The sequence below is a fragment of the Tenrec ecaudatus genome, chromosome 1 (assembly GCF_050624435.1).
Source record: "Tenrec ecaudatus isolate mTenEca1 chromosome 1, mTenEca1.hap1, whole genome shotgun sequence".
NCBI lineage: Eukaryota > Metazoa > Chordata > Mammalia > Afrosoricida > Tenrecidae > Tenrec > Tenrec ecaudatus.
Genome location: NC_134530.1, coordinates 64,387,918 through 64,406,960, shown reverse-complemented (window position 1 = coordinate 64,406,960; position 19,043 = coordinate 64,387,918). Strand labels below are relative to the sequence as shown.

Below are 19,043 nucleotides of genomic sequence, written 5' to 3'. Positions count from 1 at the left end.
CACGCGACAATCTGGTGTCATATCTTCAGGAAATTTGTAAGCGCCTACAAGCATTGGTAGGTTGAGATGGACTATGGCGACTGTATTCACACAAGAAACTGGCCATCATTATAAACCAGGCCTTCCCAGTCACCCCTTCTCTACCAGAGATTTGTTGGTTGGTTTTTTTTTTTAACCAGCACACCAGTGATGAGATATCCTGTCCCACACCCCCCAGCCCCTGCCAGGTACCTTCTTCAACACTGTCAGCAAGAGTTGTGGGGAAAGATTCACACGTTCCCAGGGACCCAATCACAAAGTCTCAAGTCAGCCCTAGCGCAGCCGGCACCACACATGCTCAGACAGGCCCAGGGCGGGAAGCAGCATATGGGCACGGGTGGAGCACTGCTGCTTCTTAGAGAGTGGTGTCGGAAGTACTCCCAGCTCACACACACTGGGCTGGGAGTTCCAGTTAGGTCACTCCTTACTGCGTGACTTGAGTCATCTCCCTCTATTCTGGACCCTTAAGAGGGGATAATGCTGATTAGATGGGACCCATCAAAGGGAATGTGTAGAACAGGTGGTTTGTGGATGCAGCTGCTGACAGTCATTACATCGCCAGACATACTGTCCCATCCCATCCCATCCCATGGCACTCCTGACTTCTGTCCCCGCTCCTGGTCTGAGCCTTGGGATAGAGGTGCTCAAGTGGCTGAAAACAATGACAGAGAAACGTGCAGCCCCATTCTCCAGCTTTTATGAAAATTAATAACATTAATAGCTCACAGACATATACATACAAACATACTACTATATACAGTCATTAAGTTATTAATTAGTCTCTGTATAAAACGTTTCTATATTAGTGTTACGGGCTAGGCCCGAGCAGTCCCTGGCATATTCACAGTAGCAGCCTGTGGGTTGGCAGAGGGAAGCAGGCAATTGGACCACCTGCTCCACATTAGGCACTGAAGGTGTGCTGGGCTGCTCCCTCCTGAGTCTTCGGCTTCCTTTCTGGCACCTGGTGAGAGCTGGTCAGTGAACGGACGAGCAGCCTGTGGCCCCTGTGTGGCCTGGTGACCCAGGCCTTGTGCATGGTGACTTCAGGACCCACAGCAGGCCCTAGAGGATGCTGGCCAGCTCTGTGGAGTCTGTGTCGGAGCAGCCTGAGCTGCTGGCCTCGTCCCTGCAGAGCCAGAGCAAACAGTTGGAAGAAGCTTTCTTACGTGCTCCTGCCCTCACCCCTCCCTCCAGGGATCCTGCTTTGGCAGCCTTCGCCAACAATCAACTCATCCTAAACCACAGGTCGTGGCAACTGATTCACTCTTCGAAACTGCAAGTTATGCTGCCTGCTGTTGTTGTGCCCACAGGGCATCCTAATCGTCAAGACTTTGTTCTGGCCTGGCCAGGCTGTGGCCTGCCATCACTCACTCCGCCCTGCCCTCAAGTCTCCTCAGAGGCCAAGCTTGAAGCCACACCTGAAATCCTGCAGGCCAGGAGGAGCGGCTCTGAAAAAAACCAAAACACACACACACACACACACACACACACTCTTGCTGTTGAATTGGTTCTGACTCATGGCCAACCCATGTGTGCAGAGTACAATTGGGTTTTCAAGGCAGCGGCCTTCCTTCCGGCAGCAGATCACCAGGCCTTGCCACTGAAGGGCCTTTGGGTTAATCATCAATCACATACTTAACTGTGAGCACCACCGGGGGACCCCAGAGTCAGAGCACAGTGGTTCCAACCCGAGCTCTACTTCTTATTAGCTGGGCCAGTCAGTCTTCCTGGCTAGGCCTCGGTTTCTTCATCTGCAGAGTGCGTTGGGATCACAGGAGTTTCTGACCCTCAAGAGTTGGCGGAGGATAGCAGGAGCTCCTGATCATAGCCCCTAAAACATACACTCCACCAGGGCTGGCACTTGGTCTGATCTGTTCGCTAGAACAAGGCCCGGCGCACATAGGCATCCACTAAGAATTTATGGCATGAATAAATGAAAAATTACTCAGCGCAGCATCTGGTACATAATTAAATGCTCAAAAAGAGTTTGCCGCTGTAAGAACTGGCAGGGAAAGAGGCTAATGAGAGACTTCCAAGAAAGGATGTGCTTGAGCAAAGGCTGGGCTTGGCCACTGGCCAGGTTTGTTTGACTTGAGGGCTTGGGTTAAATGGCGCCCTCCCTCCCCTCTGCTGCTCCTCCCTGCTCTCACCTCAGGGCCTGCAGGGCCTTCTTGTTCTGCCGCCGCCTCTCCTCATCAATGGGGTACAGCTTGAAGAGCAGCAGGCCCAGCAGGATAAGGACAATGGGCGCCATGGTCACCAGCATCTTCAGTGTAAATTTGACGCTACTCTGCTGGGAGCAGCCACGGGTCTGGTACCCTGCGAAACTGTGGGTCCAGTGGGCAGGGACATAGTGAGGGGGGGAGGCCCTGGAGCTGGGTCCTGCCCAGCCCAGGCTCACCCAACTCCAGGTCCCCCCACCCCACTTACTCGAGACTGAGGGTGGAGATACCCAGCGAGACCCCTGAGGCAAACTTGGTGAAGAAAACGTAGAAGGAAAAGAAGATGGGCTCAGTGCCATGGGACTGGGGCTGCTTCAGATGGAAGTCATCGATGACATCAGGCAGCATGGACCTGGGCAGGGAGGGGCTGCTAGGAAGACCCACCACCTGGCAATTCCGGAAGCCTCCCTGCTAGTTCACCCACTGTCTCTGTGTCACGGAGCAGGGATGGGCCTCTGGAAGCTTGCAGGCCCCTAGGGACACAGCTCCGTGAGCAGGAGGTGCTTTCACGGGAATTCAAAAAGTAGACCCCACCCTTTCCTCCAAGCTGAAGTAGCCGCTCTTGGTGCTTCGCTTGGCAAATGAAGCATAGGCCAAACTTTAGCTCTCATCTACGACCTTGGCAGGGATTCTTGCAGTTCACAACCTGCACAAGTGCACCTGCCCGGCCCCCCCCACCCCGCCCCACCCCACCCCCACCCCGAGTTGGAGCCACAGAAAAGCTTTGGAGTAGCAAAGGACCTCGGGACTCTTCCTCGAGGAGGCCTGACCCAGTTGGGCCTACCCATACTCACCAAGGCAGCAAGAAGGCAGCTGCCACGCTGATGCCGGCTGCCACGGCTACCACATATGTGACAATCAGGTTGCTCTCCATGAGGGCCATCAAGATGAGAAATGGCACTGCTGACTGGGGAGAGGATGTGGGAAGCGAGGTCAGCTAGGGAGTTCCTTTGAGGAACCTCCAAGCCAGGCACAAGGCTGTCCCCCTCCAGCCCCACTCACTGAGATCCCAATGTACACAGCAGTCTTCTTGCCAAAGCGGGTGAGGAACCACTGCCAGACAGGGATGGTCAATGTGGCCGAGAGCTGCGAGTGGATAAAGTGGATGAGGGTACTAGAAACCACCCCACTGCCCCCAGCACCCCAGAGATACTCCCAGCCTGGAATAGCAGTCACCAGAAGATGTCATCAGTTTGGAAATGGGAAGATGACAGGAACCTTGGTAGGCTCCCAGGGGAGCTGGCATCCAATCCCTATCTCATCGCCCACCTTTCAACACCTCTGCATGCCACAAAAGCTTGCCCTTCACACCTTCCCCTTGCTGACTCTCAACACCCAACCCCACGCTTTGTGTCACATCATATGCCAGCCAAGTCCAATCAAGCCCCTGGAAGCCTCCCTCGCCCCTTCCTGACCTTGGGGGCTAGCTCAGAACCTGCAGTCCATACCCTTGGGCCCCAAACGCACCATGATGGCCAGGAGGAGATTCTGGAATTCGTTGCGGAAGCCCAGGGTGTAGGTGCAAAACAAGGCGAAGTTCCCCTCCACCAGCTGGGAAATGGGGCCAAGTCGGGGATTAGGGAAGACAAAGGAGGAGGTGAAGTTGGGGCCGAGCCTCCCCTGGAGGCTACTCAGGTTCCAGTCTTCTCGGCTCACCCCACCTATCTCTCAGGCTGCACCGCATCCTGAGGCCTCAGCCCACCCTACTGTCCCGTCAGGCCCCCAACTCACCATGAAGGCTAAGGAGGTGAAGAGGAAGCCGGCAATGAGCTTGACATATGGGCCATGGTTCATGACCAGCCGGAGGCCCCGGAAAAAGGGCATGGGTTCTGCTTGTTGGGCCTCATAGGGCTCTGGGGGTCAGAGAGGACAATGAGGAGGAAGCCCCTCCCAGAGCCCGAGCCCCAAACTGTGAGGGCACAGTCACCTTTTGCTTGCATCCTTCCCGAGAGCCCCCCTCACCTCTCTGCTCCCTCACGCCCAGGGTCAGGATGACAGCGCAGATGACATAGATGGAGGCAATGACCCCTGCTGCCAACAGGTATGCATTTTGCTGTAAAGGGAGTGAAGAGCAGAGAGAGTCAGTCTGCTCTCCCAACGTGCCATGGACCAACCCCAAGACCTTGGGCCACCCCCTCTTCCTCTTCGGACGTCACTGTCTCTCTCTGGGAAACGGAAGAATCTTCCCAAGGCGGCCTCCCACCACTGTGCAAAGTTGAGATGAGACTGTGGAGTCTGATGGCCCCGAGGCCAAATCTCCCCAAATCTGGTGTCTGCAATTAGCTAGCTCCGTGACCCTCGGAAGATGACGTGGCCTCTCTAAGCCTGTTTCCTTATCGGCAAAGTAGCCATAGCAACAGCCATGCCCATAAAATGCCCAGCTGTCCATAGCCACCGACTCTCATTCCGATCTCTGGGGTAACTGCTGCCACCCACCTCCCGGGCTTCTCGTTGCCATCTCCCCATTCCCTTGCCCTGCAAGGGCACCGCACCGTTTTCTTGAGTGCTGGAGAGGTGCTGTGGGTGCGGTTGGCAGCATCTGAAGCCATCCCAGAGCTGTTGTGGTCCTGAAGACAGGGCATATCTGCTTGACCCACGATCTGCCCCTGGATGGCCGTCCCCAACACCGTGCCCAGCACCTCCACAGTCATCCCTGGAGCGGGGGAAAGAGGTCCTTGGGAGGGGCCGAATGGCTTGTGGGCCCCAGAGAGGAAGAGCAGATGGATGCGAGCCAGCTCGAGGCCCCAGGTGGGTGATGGCAGCCACAGGTGGAGAGAGTATCTGGTGGCAGAGGCGGTTGCATGTAGAGTGGGGTTCACCTCCTGGTTCTGCATAGCCCCTGGCTAGTCCCAGTTCCCCACCCCCTCACCAGAACATTAAGGGCCAGAGTTGTTAAGAGGGAGTGAAACGCCCATTCTTAATTGCAGAGTGGGAGCAGGGCCCCAGGGGCAAGAGGGTCTGAGAGGGGAGAGCCCCTGGGCCTGGAGGGTGTGGAGGGTGAGGTCCTAGGGGTGGGAGGCTTACGGTAGGCGGTGGCAGAATCCCGCTCACTCTGCTCCGTGCTGATGAACATGGTGAGAGCTGAGTAGGGAACGTGGAAACACTGGCATGGAAGAGAGGCCCTCGCCAGTCAGAGGGATGGAGACCAACACAGTTTTAGGCACCCACCCTGGGGGCCACCCGGGGATGACCCTCACCTCCTCCCCCCACCCCCTAGACAGCCGGGGGAGGTGCTCACACTCACCGTGACCAGCATCTCAAAGAGGCAATAGAAAACCAGGTACCACAGAGCCTGGCCCCACTGGAAGTCAGGCACGAACCAGATGAGGAAGTAGGCAATGATGGCCAGGGGTGTGGAGAAGATGATCCTGAGGAAGAGAGGGTTTGAACTGGCTGAATGCCAGAGCCCCTAGGGCCTGACACCTGCCTGAAGCCTGTTGGAAGGAAATGCCTTCCCCCGAATTGAATTAATCCATCCCAGGGCCTTGGAGAAGAGGCTGGTGGTCAGGCCAGACAGGACAGGAGGGGAATGAAGCTCAGCTATGTCTCTCTAGGAGTCAGTTTCAGAGACGAGGGCTTTCTACAGGCTGGGGAGCTAACCACGGAACCCAAGACCTCAGGTAGGGCAGGGAGAGGGAGAGGCCACACGCCCAAGTCTTTATTCCACACAGTGGGGAAGCTGGGCTGGGTTGGGACAGGCCTACTTCTTCTTGTTGTTCGGTGCTAATTCGTTTCTGACTCATAGGCACCCCATGCACCACAGAACAGAGCATCACCTATCCCTGCACCATCCTCACAACTGTTATGCTGGAAGCCATTGTTGCAGCCACTGGGCCTATCAGAGAAGAAAGCGTCGGTCTCCCCACTTGAGAGTCCCACACAATTACAGGTACTGAGCCCTCAGGAGGACTCCCTTCAGGATGCCAGCAGAGTGCAATGGCCTCTGGAGCCAGGCTTCTACCCCTGTGATTCTGGTTCAGTCAGTTCACTATAAATAGCTCTATCCTGGGCAAGCCATTGAACTTCTCTGGGTTCATTTCCTTACCTGGAAAACAAAGGCAATAATAGCATCTACCTTCCATTCAGCCCTTTTACTCAAGATGCCAGGGCTGGGCTGGGCAGGACTGTACTTGGAATATGGCAGTGAACAAAACAGACAAAAATCTGGCAGAGGAAATCGGGCTGATGGCAAATTCACTGAGTGTGTTTCAAGGTGACAGGGGTTACTGAGAAAAGAAAGTGGAGCAAAGGGAATTGGAAGTGAGTTAGAGGATACAAGTCCCGGTGGGACAGACAGGGTCGTCCTCAAGGAGGGAACATTTGTGCCAAGACCTGAATGAGAGGGCGCAGACAATGCAGACCTCTGAGGCAAGACATGTCTGGCAAGGGGAGCTACTGGAGCAGAGGCCCTAAGCAGCAACATTTTTGGCACATCTGAAGAACCACCAGGAGGCAGTGGGATGGAATTAGGAGATGAGGCCCGAGAGGGAATGAATGGGACACTAGTGCCCAGACGTCCTCTGGGCCACGGTAAAGACTTTACTTTGACTTCATCGATGGTTTTGAGGTTTAACTGGGTTGATAATAAAAGGCCACCGTGGAAAATGGGGCACGGAGGTATCCAGGGCTGGCCTGCTGGGGAGGGTGTAGGCAAGGTGTCAGGCCTGAGGTCCAGCCCTACTGCCCCCTGGTTCTTCCCCCCGCCTACCCCCCCTGGGGCCTGACACCTTGCCTCTCTCAGGGTGAACTTGGGAAGCTCCAAGGAGTGTCCATCAACATCTTCCTGGTCTAGGTAAGGTTTCAAATACAGGTTCAGGGGTGGGGTAGGGTGTGTGTGTGCCTAGATCCTGGAAGGAGGAGGGAGTCACAAGGAATGCGGGCTCAGGGGTCCAGCCTCCTTGTATTGTTAAAGGAGAAGTGGTCAGGGTACCCTGGCCTGAAGAGGGGCTCTGGGCCATATAAGTTATAGGCAGGGAGCAGGGCACACACCTGGCCACAACTCAGTCCCTGAGTGACAGCTGTATACTCTCACTAAGACACGCACTCCTGCACCAGTCAGGTGAGAACATGCACAGAGCCTTGCTAATAAAAGAAGGCTGCTACACCTGCCCAGGGCGAGTCCATCTCTTTCTCTCCGTGGGAGGGCCTCCCTTCCTCTCCCCATCCTGCCCCTCCACACCCCCCTTTTCCTGAATCCATGTGTCTCATCGCAAGCAAAGCAGGGGCTCCTCCTTCAGCATACGTCAAAAACACATCCTCTCCGAGTCTCCTCAGAGACTAAGAAACCTTTCCTAAGCCAAAATGGTCTAAGGCCTCCTCCTCCAGCCTCTCCTGGCAGGCAGCTGCGCTGCCACCGCTGAGGAACCAACCAAATGTAACCCGTGCTGCTGCAGTGCCAGGCTAGTCGAGCGGCTGCCTCTCATTGGCTGGACCCCATGAGGAGATGTGGCAGCAGAGCCCCACCTCCCACGGGCTTCCAGGGAGGTAGGCACGGGGCCCAGCCTAGCAGGCTGGCTCCAGGGGAGCCAGGTAAGGCAGGCTACGCTATGCTAGAGCCTGTAGCCTGGATCAAAGGCTCCAGCCTGGGCCTTCGCCAGGAGCTGGCGGCGTTGGGGTGGGAGGGGGCCCTCGTGGGAAAGGAAGCTGAGGCGGGAGTGGAGACCTTGGGGAAGAGCTTTGAAGGCCGGAGACCAGGTATGGACGCCCCTGGGGCAGGAAGGCGCCCACTTGAGCCTGGATGGGATGCAGATGAAAGGGGTAGGGTCCCCCCCACCCTCCAAAGCAGGATGTCCTGAAGGGAACCAGAGCTCCGGCCTGTCAGCCTGTGGCTCCTGCTGTCTGATCTGATCGGCCCCCCTCCACCACCATAACCCGCCCCCCCCACACCAGCCCCACTGCCTGAGACTGCACTGGAGGCTCTACACCATAGGGCCCAAGAGGCCACAGGCTATTGGTCTGCTATCCCATTCTTAAGGAGCCAGGCTGGCAAAACGGATTACAAGTTGGTTTGCTGACCACTAGGTCAGTGGTTTGAATCCAGCAGTGATTGTGAGGCTCTCTACTGTCGTAAGGATTTATAGTCTCAGAAATCCACAGGGGCACGGCTACCCTGTCCTATACCCTATCCAATATTGTGATGAGCCACAATTGACTCAGCAACAGTGAGTGGAATATTCCATTCTTGGTACTGCCTCTGCACCACCACCCTGACGGAAAAACTTAGCCCAAATATAGATATTATGTTAAAGAGCCCTTTTGGAATGGTGGAATAAGTACTGGGATGCCAACCAGTTGACAGTTCAAATCTACCAGTTGCTTCAAGGGGAAAGATAAGGGTTTCTGCTTCTGTTGAGAGGTCAGCCTTAGAAATTTCTAGAGAGCAGTCCTAGTGGGCCCCACAGAGCCATTCTGAGCCAGAAAAGATTCAACAGCAGTGGGTAATGTATGCCAGGAACTAGTCTAACACTTTATATACAAACGTGAAGCACATTTCATTCTCCCTGTGAGTCGGGCAATTATTATCTCCATTTTAAAGATGCAGAAACTTGAGGTTCAGAGATGGTAAGTGACTGGCCCAAGGTTGCACAACTGTAAGGGATAAAACTAGGATTCAAAACCAGGCGGATTGGCTCCAAAGAGCAAGCTTTCCACCACTATGGGACACGATTAAATGAAAGAAGTTAGCACTCCAGCCTCACGAAGGGGAGTGAGCCTTGGGGAGCAATGGAACCCCGCTTGGGAAAGCTGCCAGTCTAATACTTGGGTCAACTTGGAAAGGACCTGGCGGGGATCTCAGTGCTGGTGCCTGGGGTGGCCAAGGCTTCAGTTGCAGTTTCGACATGCTTGGGCTTTTGCGTCATTCTTGCTCCGCAGTTTGTGACAAGGTAGAACAAGAGACAGATGTGCCAAGTGCTTGCAGCTTCACCTTCTAGTACCTCAAAGGAGCTTCTTCTACTCACCAGGGCATAAGGCGGCCCAGGCGGGTCCAGGAGGATTTGCTAATGAAGAAACCCACCAGGGGGTCCGTGATAGCATCCCAAGCTCGTCCCACAAACAGAATGATGGAGGCAGATAAGGGGTCCACCTGAAAAAGAGAAGAAGCAAAAGATGGCCCTCTCATCCTTCTACAGCATCACCACCCTGCCCGCCCCCAATCTGAGAGTAGAGCATGCCTAAGAAACCTTTCCTAAGCCAAAATGGTCTAAAAACCCAATTACTGTAAATTTACATGGGAAACATTTTTGAGTATTCCCAGCCTCTCAAAATTCCCAGCCTCCTACCCACTTAATACCAAACAACGCTAACATACCGTAAAATCCAGAGTGACATGATAAGCTGTCTATAAAGCAGAACCTGAGTACCGTGTAGTACTCTGCAAAGTAAATGCTGCATGCTACTTTCCTGCTTTGCCTCTTTTCCTAACGGCAAAAATCCTTTGGGGATTTCTTTCAATGAGTGAAAGCAAGCTATAATGTAGGTCTTCCATAAAAGCAGAGCGGCATAAAGCAAACGCCACTTAAAGCTGGGGGTGCCCTACCTGTCCCTCGACACTTGAGAAGCAGGGTGCTCCTTCCCCTCCTTCAGCCGGACCCTTGGTTCTCTGTGTGGTTCACCCAGACCTTAAACACCCTAAGTGGCCTTGTTCGTCATGAGGCACTGCATGCCTCCTTAGCTACTTCCCAGTTCCAGCCCCTTGTGCCACCCCTCTGTTGTCCTGGAAAACACGCCGACCAATGAGAACAAACCCAGAATCCTTCCCTTCAGTTCCTCTCAGCGCCCTGATATCAAAAGCTAGCACTAGCTGAGTGACATCAGTGGTCCTCAGTGTCCCCACCTGTAAAAAGGGAGTGACAAGCTCTGTCTTACACAAGCTTTATCTTGGATGTGGGAAAAGCAGTTTATAGATGCCTTTTTTTTTAAGTGGCCTGTTATTATGGGCTCAAGCTAACCCTCTCCCCCACCCTCCCCCCAATCTTCCAGGGACTAAATAGCCACACTGAGCTTTTCCCTCCACCTAGGCCCTGCTGGGAAGTGGGTGGCCTCCCCCACACCAAGCATTCCCCACCCCACAGTCCGGCACTACCACATGGTTTTAGGCTTTAGTGGTAAGTTCCTCAGCTTTGCCCCTCCACCCATGGCTCAGCCCTGCTGAATGCTTCTAGGGCTCAGTGTGCCCCACCTGTAAATGGCTACAAATAAGGTGTCTGGCTTACAAAGTCAGATGCTATATAGAAAAGACAGTCTGTAGTGTGAGTCCTGGGAACTATGGCTATTCAGTCTCCCACTCCCCCGTCCAGGCAGAAGAATTCTCAGGATACCAGGCTGCTGGCCAAGGCTTCTCAAAGCAGAGAGGAACCCTGCTTGCCCCAAAGTGTCCTTCTCAGTCAAAAGCCCTGTGTGTACGTACACCCTGCAGGCCTACATCCGAGGGTCCCTCTGCCCTTTGACATGCCCTTCGTTCCTCAGGTAAAGGTGTAATGGGCCTCATCCCTCAACCTGGCAATATTCACCCACCTCTAAGTCAGGCCAGCCAAGGTTCAGCTAGCCAGGGACATGGTGTGCCAGTCTCTTCCTAGAACAGGGTCACCAGCAGGCCCCATTTTCCCTCAAAACACTGCCTATCCCTCCAGCCTCTGTCCCCTTGCCAAGCAAGGAGGAGTTGTTGGACCTTGCCAGCCAAGACTTCCTTGGGGTGAACAGTCCACACACCCCCTTTTTGGATGCTATCCAAAGCCTCCGTATTCCTCAGCCCACTGTCAATCAGAGAGGCAGTAGAGTAGGGTTTCTGTGTCCTATTACATAGATGGGAAAACTGAGTGAACTACCCATGGGGATCCCTAATCCTTCCCACCTCAGGGATGTTAGGAGATCCCTCGAGGGCTCTGTCCACTCACCTGAGCCACATCCAACAGGTAGATCTGCAGGAAGAACCCCAAGGCACAGCCTGTCACCTGGTAGGGGGCCCCCCCAACGGCATAGCAGAGCTTGTTGCAAATCGACAACTGTTGCTTCTTCTTGGGTTCCTTCTAGGAAGAGGTAGAAAGAATGAAAATAGGTCCAAGTTCCCTGGCCTCCATCCTAGCAGGTACCAGAGGCAGCAGCATCCCTTCTGCCTGCTCTACCAGAACACCAATTTTGCCCTGTCCTCTCCTCCCGACCTCCCCCACCCCCAGGGAGCATCATCCCTCTTCCCAGAAGAAAAGAGCTTCTGTTTGAGTCCTAGGAACCCTCAGGTACCCACCTATTCCCATTTTGGAAGAAACTGCTATCAGTTCACTATCCTGTAAGCACTCCCAGGCACTCTCCTTCCCAAGCCACAGAGGGGAAGCATGCTCCAGCACACAACCTATCCCCACGTGGCACCAACACGAAAATCCTCTGCCAGTCAAGAGCTGCCTGAGCCCAGGCCAGGCTCCTGCCCTGCTGGGTGAGAGCTCTAGAGAGCCAGAGGGACCTGCCCAGGTGGCTGTGGGCACAGCTGTCTTCCTTCTGTCCCTGTGACAGCCAGAACTCAAGCAAACCCAGGAGTTGCCCTCCATACCCACTCTGTTCCCAGGGGGTCTTGGAGTGAGGAGGAGAGGCCTCCAGGGGCAGGGCTAAGAGCTAGGTCACTCCAGGTGGAGCATGAGGGAGGCTGGGGTTGCCCAGAGATTACTCATACATAACAGAAGCATAATTGCTCACCCCACCTCCTTACAAGGATCAGCTAATAAAATTTAAAAAGGAGAGGTAGCCACCTCCCGGGAAGATATCTACCCCCCTGGGCCGGCTTGATTTCTTTCAGTTCAGAGGGCTTGGGCAGGGGGCCGAGGCGGAGGCTGCGCGGCGAGAGCGCGCACGCTCGCGCACATACACACAGACGCACACCGAGACGCGAGGTCTGGGGCTCCTTTGCGGCTTCCTATGAATGAACTTGAGCTTGGCGGAGGGCGAGGGAGCGTAGGTGGGTAGCGGGTAGGGGGCAGGGGTTCAGGAGGGAAACCTTGGTTCCCCAGGTCTTTCTTGCTCTAGGGGTGGCAAAACCCGATCGGCTCGGCACTGAAGAATCGAAAACTGTGTGGCAGAGCCGAGCCCCAAGTGGAACTGCCGGTAGAGCCGCTCCGCAGAAACGTGGATTGGGGGCGTTGGAGGGGGCGGGGGCACAGGGCGCCGGTGCCTATAAACCTTCTTCATCACCCCCTGCCCCGGAGCACCCTTGGGTCCCTATTTTGCCCGTGGGTTCGCCGGTCCCTGGCTATCTCAAGCTGACCCACGGCCAGGCTGTGCCTCCATCTAAGCCAGCCCAGCCCGCCAACCCTTGTCCTCGCTCGGGGTGCTGGGCCCTTAATTGTTACCTGGACCGGGCGTTCACCGGCTTGGAGGATGCTGGTGGGCAGCAGCCCCGCCGCGGAGCCGCTCTCAGCGCCCTCTCCTTTGGCCATGACCCGCGGGCCAAACCGCCTGCTACCACCGGGACTCTGGGATGCTGCTCTGCTTCGCGGGCCTCCACGCCGCTCTTCTCCGCGCCGGTTCTGCTGAGCGTAATCAGAGCCGCCACAAGCAAAGCCGACTAGCCAACTAGACACACTCTCCCCTGAACGCCCCCCTCCGCGCTTCTTAAGGCTCAGCCCTGGCCTCCGGATCACGCCAATCCCTGAAGACGGGTTGCCCTGCCTCCAGCCAATCCCCACGCCGCCAGCCCTTCCACCTGCCCCTCCCACCCCAAGGCGCTGTGCCACCGAGCCACGTTCCTCCAGCCCTGGAACCAGCATCCAGTTTGCTCCACGCAACCCTGAGAGAAGGCTGGAGACCCACCCGCCACGCATAGGGAAACTGAGACCCAAGACTGAAAGGTAACCTGCCCAAGGTCCCCCACCCCACCCCCCACCGTCAGTTCTGGAACCAAGTTACAACACAGCACCTAGAAAGGTTAGGGGCACGGAAGCCCCCTGCCCCCTTTAAATTCTGGAGTATGGCTTACTCATCCACTCCAAGTCTGGAAGTTGGCGCGCATTTCCTGTTTCTCACCCCACCATGAGCTACCATTCCTGTTAATGGCAACTTCCTGGCCCCGGTCCATGAGGGAGAAAGAGACCCTTAGACCCCTCCATAGACCCATTCCCACCCCACCCCCAGGGAGCTCACAAGTTGTGGGGAGGAGTTGGGGCCACATCCGCTTGTACACTCTTAGTCACCGTGACCTTTTTGGAGAGCATCTTCCATGCTTACCAAGATCTCATTCAACCTCCAAACCACCTTGTAACATGTGGCGCTATTGTTAGTCCCATTTCACAGTTGAGGAAAGGGAGGCTCAGGGAAGTGAAACAACTCTTCTGAGGCAGAACCCGATCTGGATGAGTTCCGGCTGATTACAAAGGCTTCACTCTTAAGAGCCTGGCTCCGTGTTGCTCAGCATAAATTAGCAGAAGGCTGGATGAGGTGCATGCATACCCCAAACAAGAAGCCCCAGGAAATACACGGCTATCTGTCTGTCCTGGGACTCCGGGTTGAAAGAATCGAAGAAAGCTTTGAAACAGCAAGTGCTGTGTAAATAGGGTCCTGGAAAGAAGATAGGACAGTGGTTCTCAACCTTCCTAATGCCGTGACCCTTTCATACAGTTCCTCATGTTGTGGTGGCCCCCAACCATAAAATGATTTTCATTGCTACTTCATAACTGTCATTTTGCTACTGTTATGAATTGGGCAAACCCCGTGAAAGGGTTTTCGACCCCCAAAGGGTTCGCAACCCACAGGTTGAGAACCGCGGAGATAGGAGGGTCTTTCCTTTAGAACAGAATGCAGGCACAGATGCCAGAAAACAATGTGCTCCGGGTCCCTAAGCCAGCGGCCACCACCCGGCGTCTCCACCTGGACTCTCCAGGAGCTAAAGTGGAGGTGAATGTAAAGGCTGCTGGGATTTCAAAGACCACTCACCTTTGTTTGGGGGCTTGCTCAGTCTCAGGCTTTTTTGTTCGTTCTCTAGATTTCCGATTGCAGGACAGATACAGTTTGGTTTCCTTGGACTGTCCAAGCTTCCTTGTATGTTTTAAACAAATCCCAACAGCTGGCACATAGCTCATAGCCACCACTGTGCAGGAGAAACCTGAAGTAGGCAGTTCAAAGGGTAAAGGCTGGTGCCCATGGCCGTCTGTGAGCCATGTGATACTGCAGTGTCTCCACTCAGAGCATGAGTTGCATAAGGTGGACACTAGAGCCCTTCCAATCCTGAAATCTTCATTCCCTTCGGACCACATCCTATCACACTGCGCAGGTCCCCTCAGGACGATGAGGCCGGGGAAGGTAGGAATCCCATCTGATGCATTGGCCCATCCCCCATGCCAAGTGTGGGGTGTGCACATGTTGCTATGCTCTATCTAATTAATCCCCACTCCTGCCTACCCCTGCGTTACATTGAGGCACTGTTCCACAGAGTTCCTCCTATCTCAGCTTGTTTGCTTGTTGTTGTTGTCTTTGCCTGTAATCTTTACAGAAGCAAGTTGACAGGCCTTTTTGTTTTGTTTTGTTTCCTAAAAAGGAGCCCTGCTGGTGTTGTGGGTTATGTATTAGGCTGCTAACTTCAGCAGTTCGAAATCACCGGCAACTCTGAGGGAGAAAGCCTCAGAAACCCACCGGGGGCAGTTCTGCCCTGCCCTAGAGGGTCGCTAGGAGTCGGAATTGACTTGAGCTTTCTTTTTTGATACCACTGGACATGTCTGAAGTGCCAGGCTTGGGTCAGAGTTTCACAAATAGGTGTCCAGTGAATGGGTGCTTGGCCTTTCTCGGGCACATGGATAGAGCCTCAGGCCTCTCTGTTTACCGGCCGTGCAGGGGATGCTGGGCAGCTCAATTGACCTCCCTGTGTGTCAGATGGAGATATTAATAATTCCTACCTGCTAGGGTTGTTTTGGGGATGAAATGAGAACATGCACAGGAAGCGCTTACTTACCACAAGTGCCTGGGAGCTGAGGCCGGTCCCCACTTCTGGCCTAATTCCAGCCTGTCAATGGAGCAATGCAAGATTCCAGATATGGCCTGATCAAGCCAGCACAATGGGCCTATTCTTCTCCCGCAGCCTGGACACGACACATTGTTAATGCAGCCGAAGACTGCGGGGCTTTGGAGGCTTTCTCTCCCATGATTAGCTCCATCAGGTTGTGCTCAACGAAAATTATTCAGATCCTTTTCATGGGCACCAGGGTCAGGTCAGGTCTCCTGCCCCCCCCTGCCCCCCAGCTCCGCCTGCCCCCCACCCCCATCCTTTGCTTTGTGCAGTGTCTTGAAGCAGAGTACTGTCATCCTGCTTGTTGTTCCAGTCTGTCGGAATGGTTTGGAATCCTCCTGTCGCCCAGCTAGCCTTGCTGGAAAGAACCGAGAATGGTTGAAGCTCTCCCATTTTACATCTAGCCTGCCCCTTGAAGCTTCCGTTCCACCATTACTACGGTTGTGCAGGATGGCAAGTCAATTCTGATTCACAGACACTGTCAGGCCACAGTAGAACTACCTTAGTGCTTGCCAGGCTGTCCTTTTAAACAGGAGTGGATTGCCCAGTCTTTGTTCCTGCGGAGCCACTGGTGGGTTCGAACCAGAAACCTTTCTGTTAGCGGTTGAGCACTTAACCATGGATCCACCAGGGCTCTTGCTCAGGGTTGAGCCCCATAGCATGCCACTCAACATATTCATTCACCCATCACTGACTCAAAGGAGCCCTGGTGGTGTAATCGTTACCCATTGAGCTCCTGACCGCAAGGTCCAAAGTTTGAGATCACCAGCCAGCTCCCAGGGAGAACCATGGGGCTTTTGATGCCTTTCAATCGGTGCCATCTCAGAAACTCACAGGGCAGTTCTACCTTGTCCTACAGGATCACCACGCGTCAGAATGGACCCGATGGCAGTGTGCTTGGTTTGGTTTAACTGACTCAGGGTACTGCTAATGCAGTGGTACCCACTGTGTGCTGAGCTGGCATACATGAAGTTGCTCTCTGCGTACTGTCTCACGTATTCCTCACAACCCCACTGGGGGATCATTTCTATTAGTCCCGTTTTATGGATGTCAAGCCTGAGGCTTAGAGAAGGGAAGCAGGGACCAGATTTTATCATCCCAGAGGCAGGTCCTTTCTTCTGACAATGAACTTGATGGCAGACTTGTCGCGCTCAGGGATGTCCTCCAGTCCTGACACTAAGCCCTTTCTCCATTTTCCTTCCCACTCCTCCCCCCACAGCACCAGACCTGGATCCCAAGGTGTGTGGCTGAGGCCCCAGTCTATGGTAGGTGCAGGACAGCCTCATCAGCTTGTATTAACCTCAGGAGCCAGAGCACAGACCTGGGCCCATTCGTCATAGCACCATTCTTACCTAGGACAGCAGTGAGGACAAAGACTCCTGCTTGAAGGCAAACAGACTGCTTCCCCCTCTGGGTGGGCCCACCAGCCTGACCATGCTTAGCCCTTTCTAGATCTTGCCCAGCCTCAGAGCTAGCCTGCCTGCCTGTTCCCTCACAGAGCCACCAGCCCAGCCTGGTGGCTTTCCTCTTGTGCTTTACTCCCTTGGGGGTCACTGAGGAGGCCATCAGGTCCCCTGAACTTCCCAGGAGGCCGAGTTAAGGACAAAGATTTCAGTGATAGATTACATGGCTTCATAACCCAGTTCTTTCATTAGTTGACTCTTGGTCAAATTATGAAATATCTATGTGCCTCCATTTTCTCCCCCGTCAAATGGAAACCCAAAGGGAGACAGACGTTCAGCTCAGTGCTGTAGCCTTGCTAGGAGCCAGAATCAACTTGATGAGAGCGATTTGTGGGGTCTGGGCAGGTAAGGGCGGGTGGGGGGTAGTTTCATCTCGTAGGATTAGCCTGAGAATTAAGTGAAGTGCATAAAACAGTGTGTCTAGTACACAGCAAGCGTTCAAAAAACCGGCTTATTATTATTATTAACATTAATTCCCAGAGCAAAAACCTTCCCAAGTTAGGCCACTTAGGTTAGAGGAGAGAAAACTTGATGGTGAATGGCTGGGAACTTGGTTGAATCTAGTGACTGCAGGTATGTTTCCAGGGAAGTCTTTGCCAGGTTTTTGTAGTGGTTATGCGTAGGGGCCGCTAACTGCAAGGTCAGCAGTTCGAAACCACCAGCCACTCAGCAGAAGAAAGACGCTGCTCTCTAGTCCCGTAAAAAGTTAGTTTCGGGGGGGGGAGAGGGGGAGTTAGTTTCAGAAACTCACAGGGGTAGTTCTACCCTGTCCTAAAGGGTCGCTATGAGTTGGAATCAACTCGATGGCAGTGAGTTTGGTTATGTTTAAGTGATGTTAGCATGTTATTTCTAGGATTCTGTTGTTGAATGAAGATGTTGTGAAGGGCCAGTGCTGACAGGTGTTGTAGAAATTAGAATGTTATCCAATGGTGAGATCTCAGCATTCTAATTGACAGGCGTAACATACCCTAACTTCTGAAGAAAGGTGCCTATCTCATGTCTTGAAACCTGCTTGATTCAACTGCCACTAGAAGTTTTCCATTCTGGGTGGTAGAGCTTCAAGACCTAAGGCGGGGGAATGGCCAGGCTGAAGAGATAAGGGTTGGGCAGAGCCCAGAGCCAAGGCTTCCTGGAACAGCTGCTGTATTGGGGATGCCTGAGCCTGTTCCTAGCCTGGCCTCTTATTTGCCTTGTGGGGAGAAGGCAGGGCAGAAATGAGGGACTCATAAGGACCCCAAGAGAGCCTCTCTGGAGAGGAAGTATCTAAGGGTCCTTAAAGCCACTTGAGACTGCCAGTTCCTGCCGGATGTTGATTGGGCAATTGCAGGGCAAGAGAGACCTCTGGAACAATCCATCTGGTCTCCAAAGGCTATGGACCACATCACAGAGTGGCCCCTGGGGCTAGGCTTTGTGACTGGACTGGGAGATGGGCTACAGTTCTCTGGGGACCAAAGGGCATGAAGAATGGCCAGATAGTCCCTGGGGCAGCTGATGCTCCCCGCTCCTACCTAGTCAGAATCCCTCTTCTTCTCACTCTGAGTTTCCCAGCACAACGTCTGCCCTAGAAGACAGAGCTAGCCTTGCTGGAAAGATATAAGTCGAAGCTGGCAACGTCAGCCTCAGATCACAGCGCCATACCCCCTCCCTGAGGCTGTGATGCAGCTGTGAGGGAGGTTGCTGTGGTGGTTGGAGCAACTGGGCAAGGTGACTCTGGTCCACTGGATCAGATAAAGTGCTGTCTGGGGAACCCAGAATCTGAGCCCAGAAAAGCTTGGCCAGTAGTCTGCCCTGACATCTCAGAGCTTGAAGTGGCTGGCTAGAGTCCAGCAAGGGTGGCAGAAGCTGACTTGCCCTTAGGGTTCCATCCCGTCCTCTTCTGTGGGCCTCCCTTTCCCCATCTGTACAAAGGACATGAGAACACAAGCCGCCTCACACCTCCATGAGGGGGCAAGACAAGACCTCAGGCCATTGACGTCCCAGACTCCTAGACAATCATATTATGAACTCAGGCTAGTTAAGAGTCAGAGGTACTGGCAAAGCTGGGAGATAAATAGTGCCAGGCCTGGAGCGGACTTTAGCTAACTGTATGACCTTGGACATGTCTTTTCACTTGTTTGAGCCTTATTTGTCTATTTGTCTTATTGCTAAGACCACTCACCTCTCAATGTTGGGCAAGACGTTATGTCTGTACAAATTCAACGTCCAGGTGGTCTCCACAAATGTCCATTTCTTTTCTTTGTCCCACCCAGAGACGAAGTGGACCCCTGGCAGCTGCAACAATGGGCCCTGCCATAGTCATGATTATGAAGGTGGCACTGTTTTGTTTTCTCCTACACAGGG

The 19,043-nt window shown here is 54.1% G+C and overlaps 1 protein-coding gene across 1 annotated transcript; it reads right to left on the bottom strand.

Moving 5' to 3' along the window:
* Window positions 1–730: 730 nt before the first annotated feature.
* On the bottom strand, window positions 731–12,796 carry MFSD2A (MFSD2 lysolipid transporter A, lysophospholipid). The gene is made up of 14 exons (XM_075539308.1): window positions 12,592–12,796; window positions 11,156–11,289; window positions 9,221–9,345; window positions 5,506–5,629; window positions 5,286–5,364; window positions 4,754–4,914; window positions 4,224–4,314; window positions 3,993–4,114; window positions 3,729–3,812; window positions 3,264–3,347; window positions 3,056–3,168; window positions 2,470–2,613; window positions 2,190–2,366; window positions 731–1,165 (listed from the first exon to the last, which is right to left on the bottom strand). Exons 1-14 carry the CDS (start codon window positions 12,680–12,682, stop codon window positions 1,102–1,104), a joined length of 1,593 nt encoding a protein of 530 aa, XP_075395423.1. The 5' UTR covers window positions 12,683–12,796; the 3' UTR covers window positions 731–1,101.
* Window positions 12,797–19,043: the final 6,247 nt, after the last annotated feature.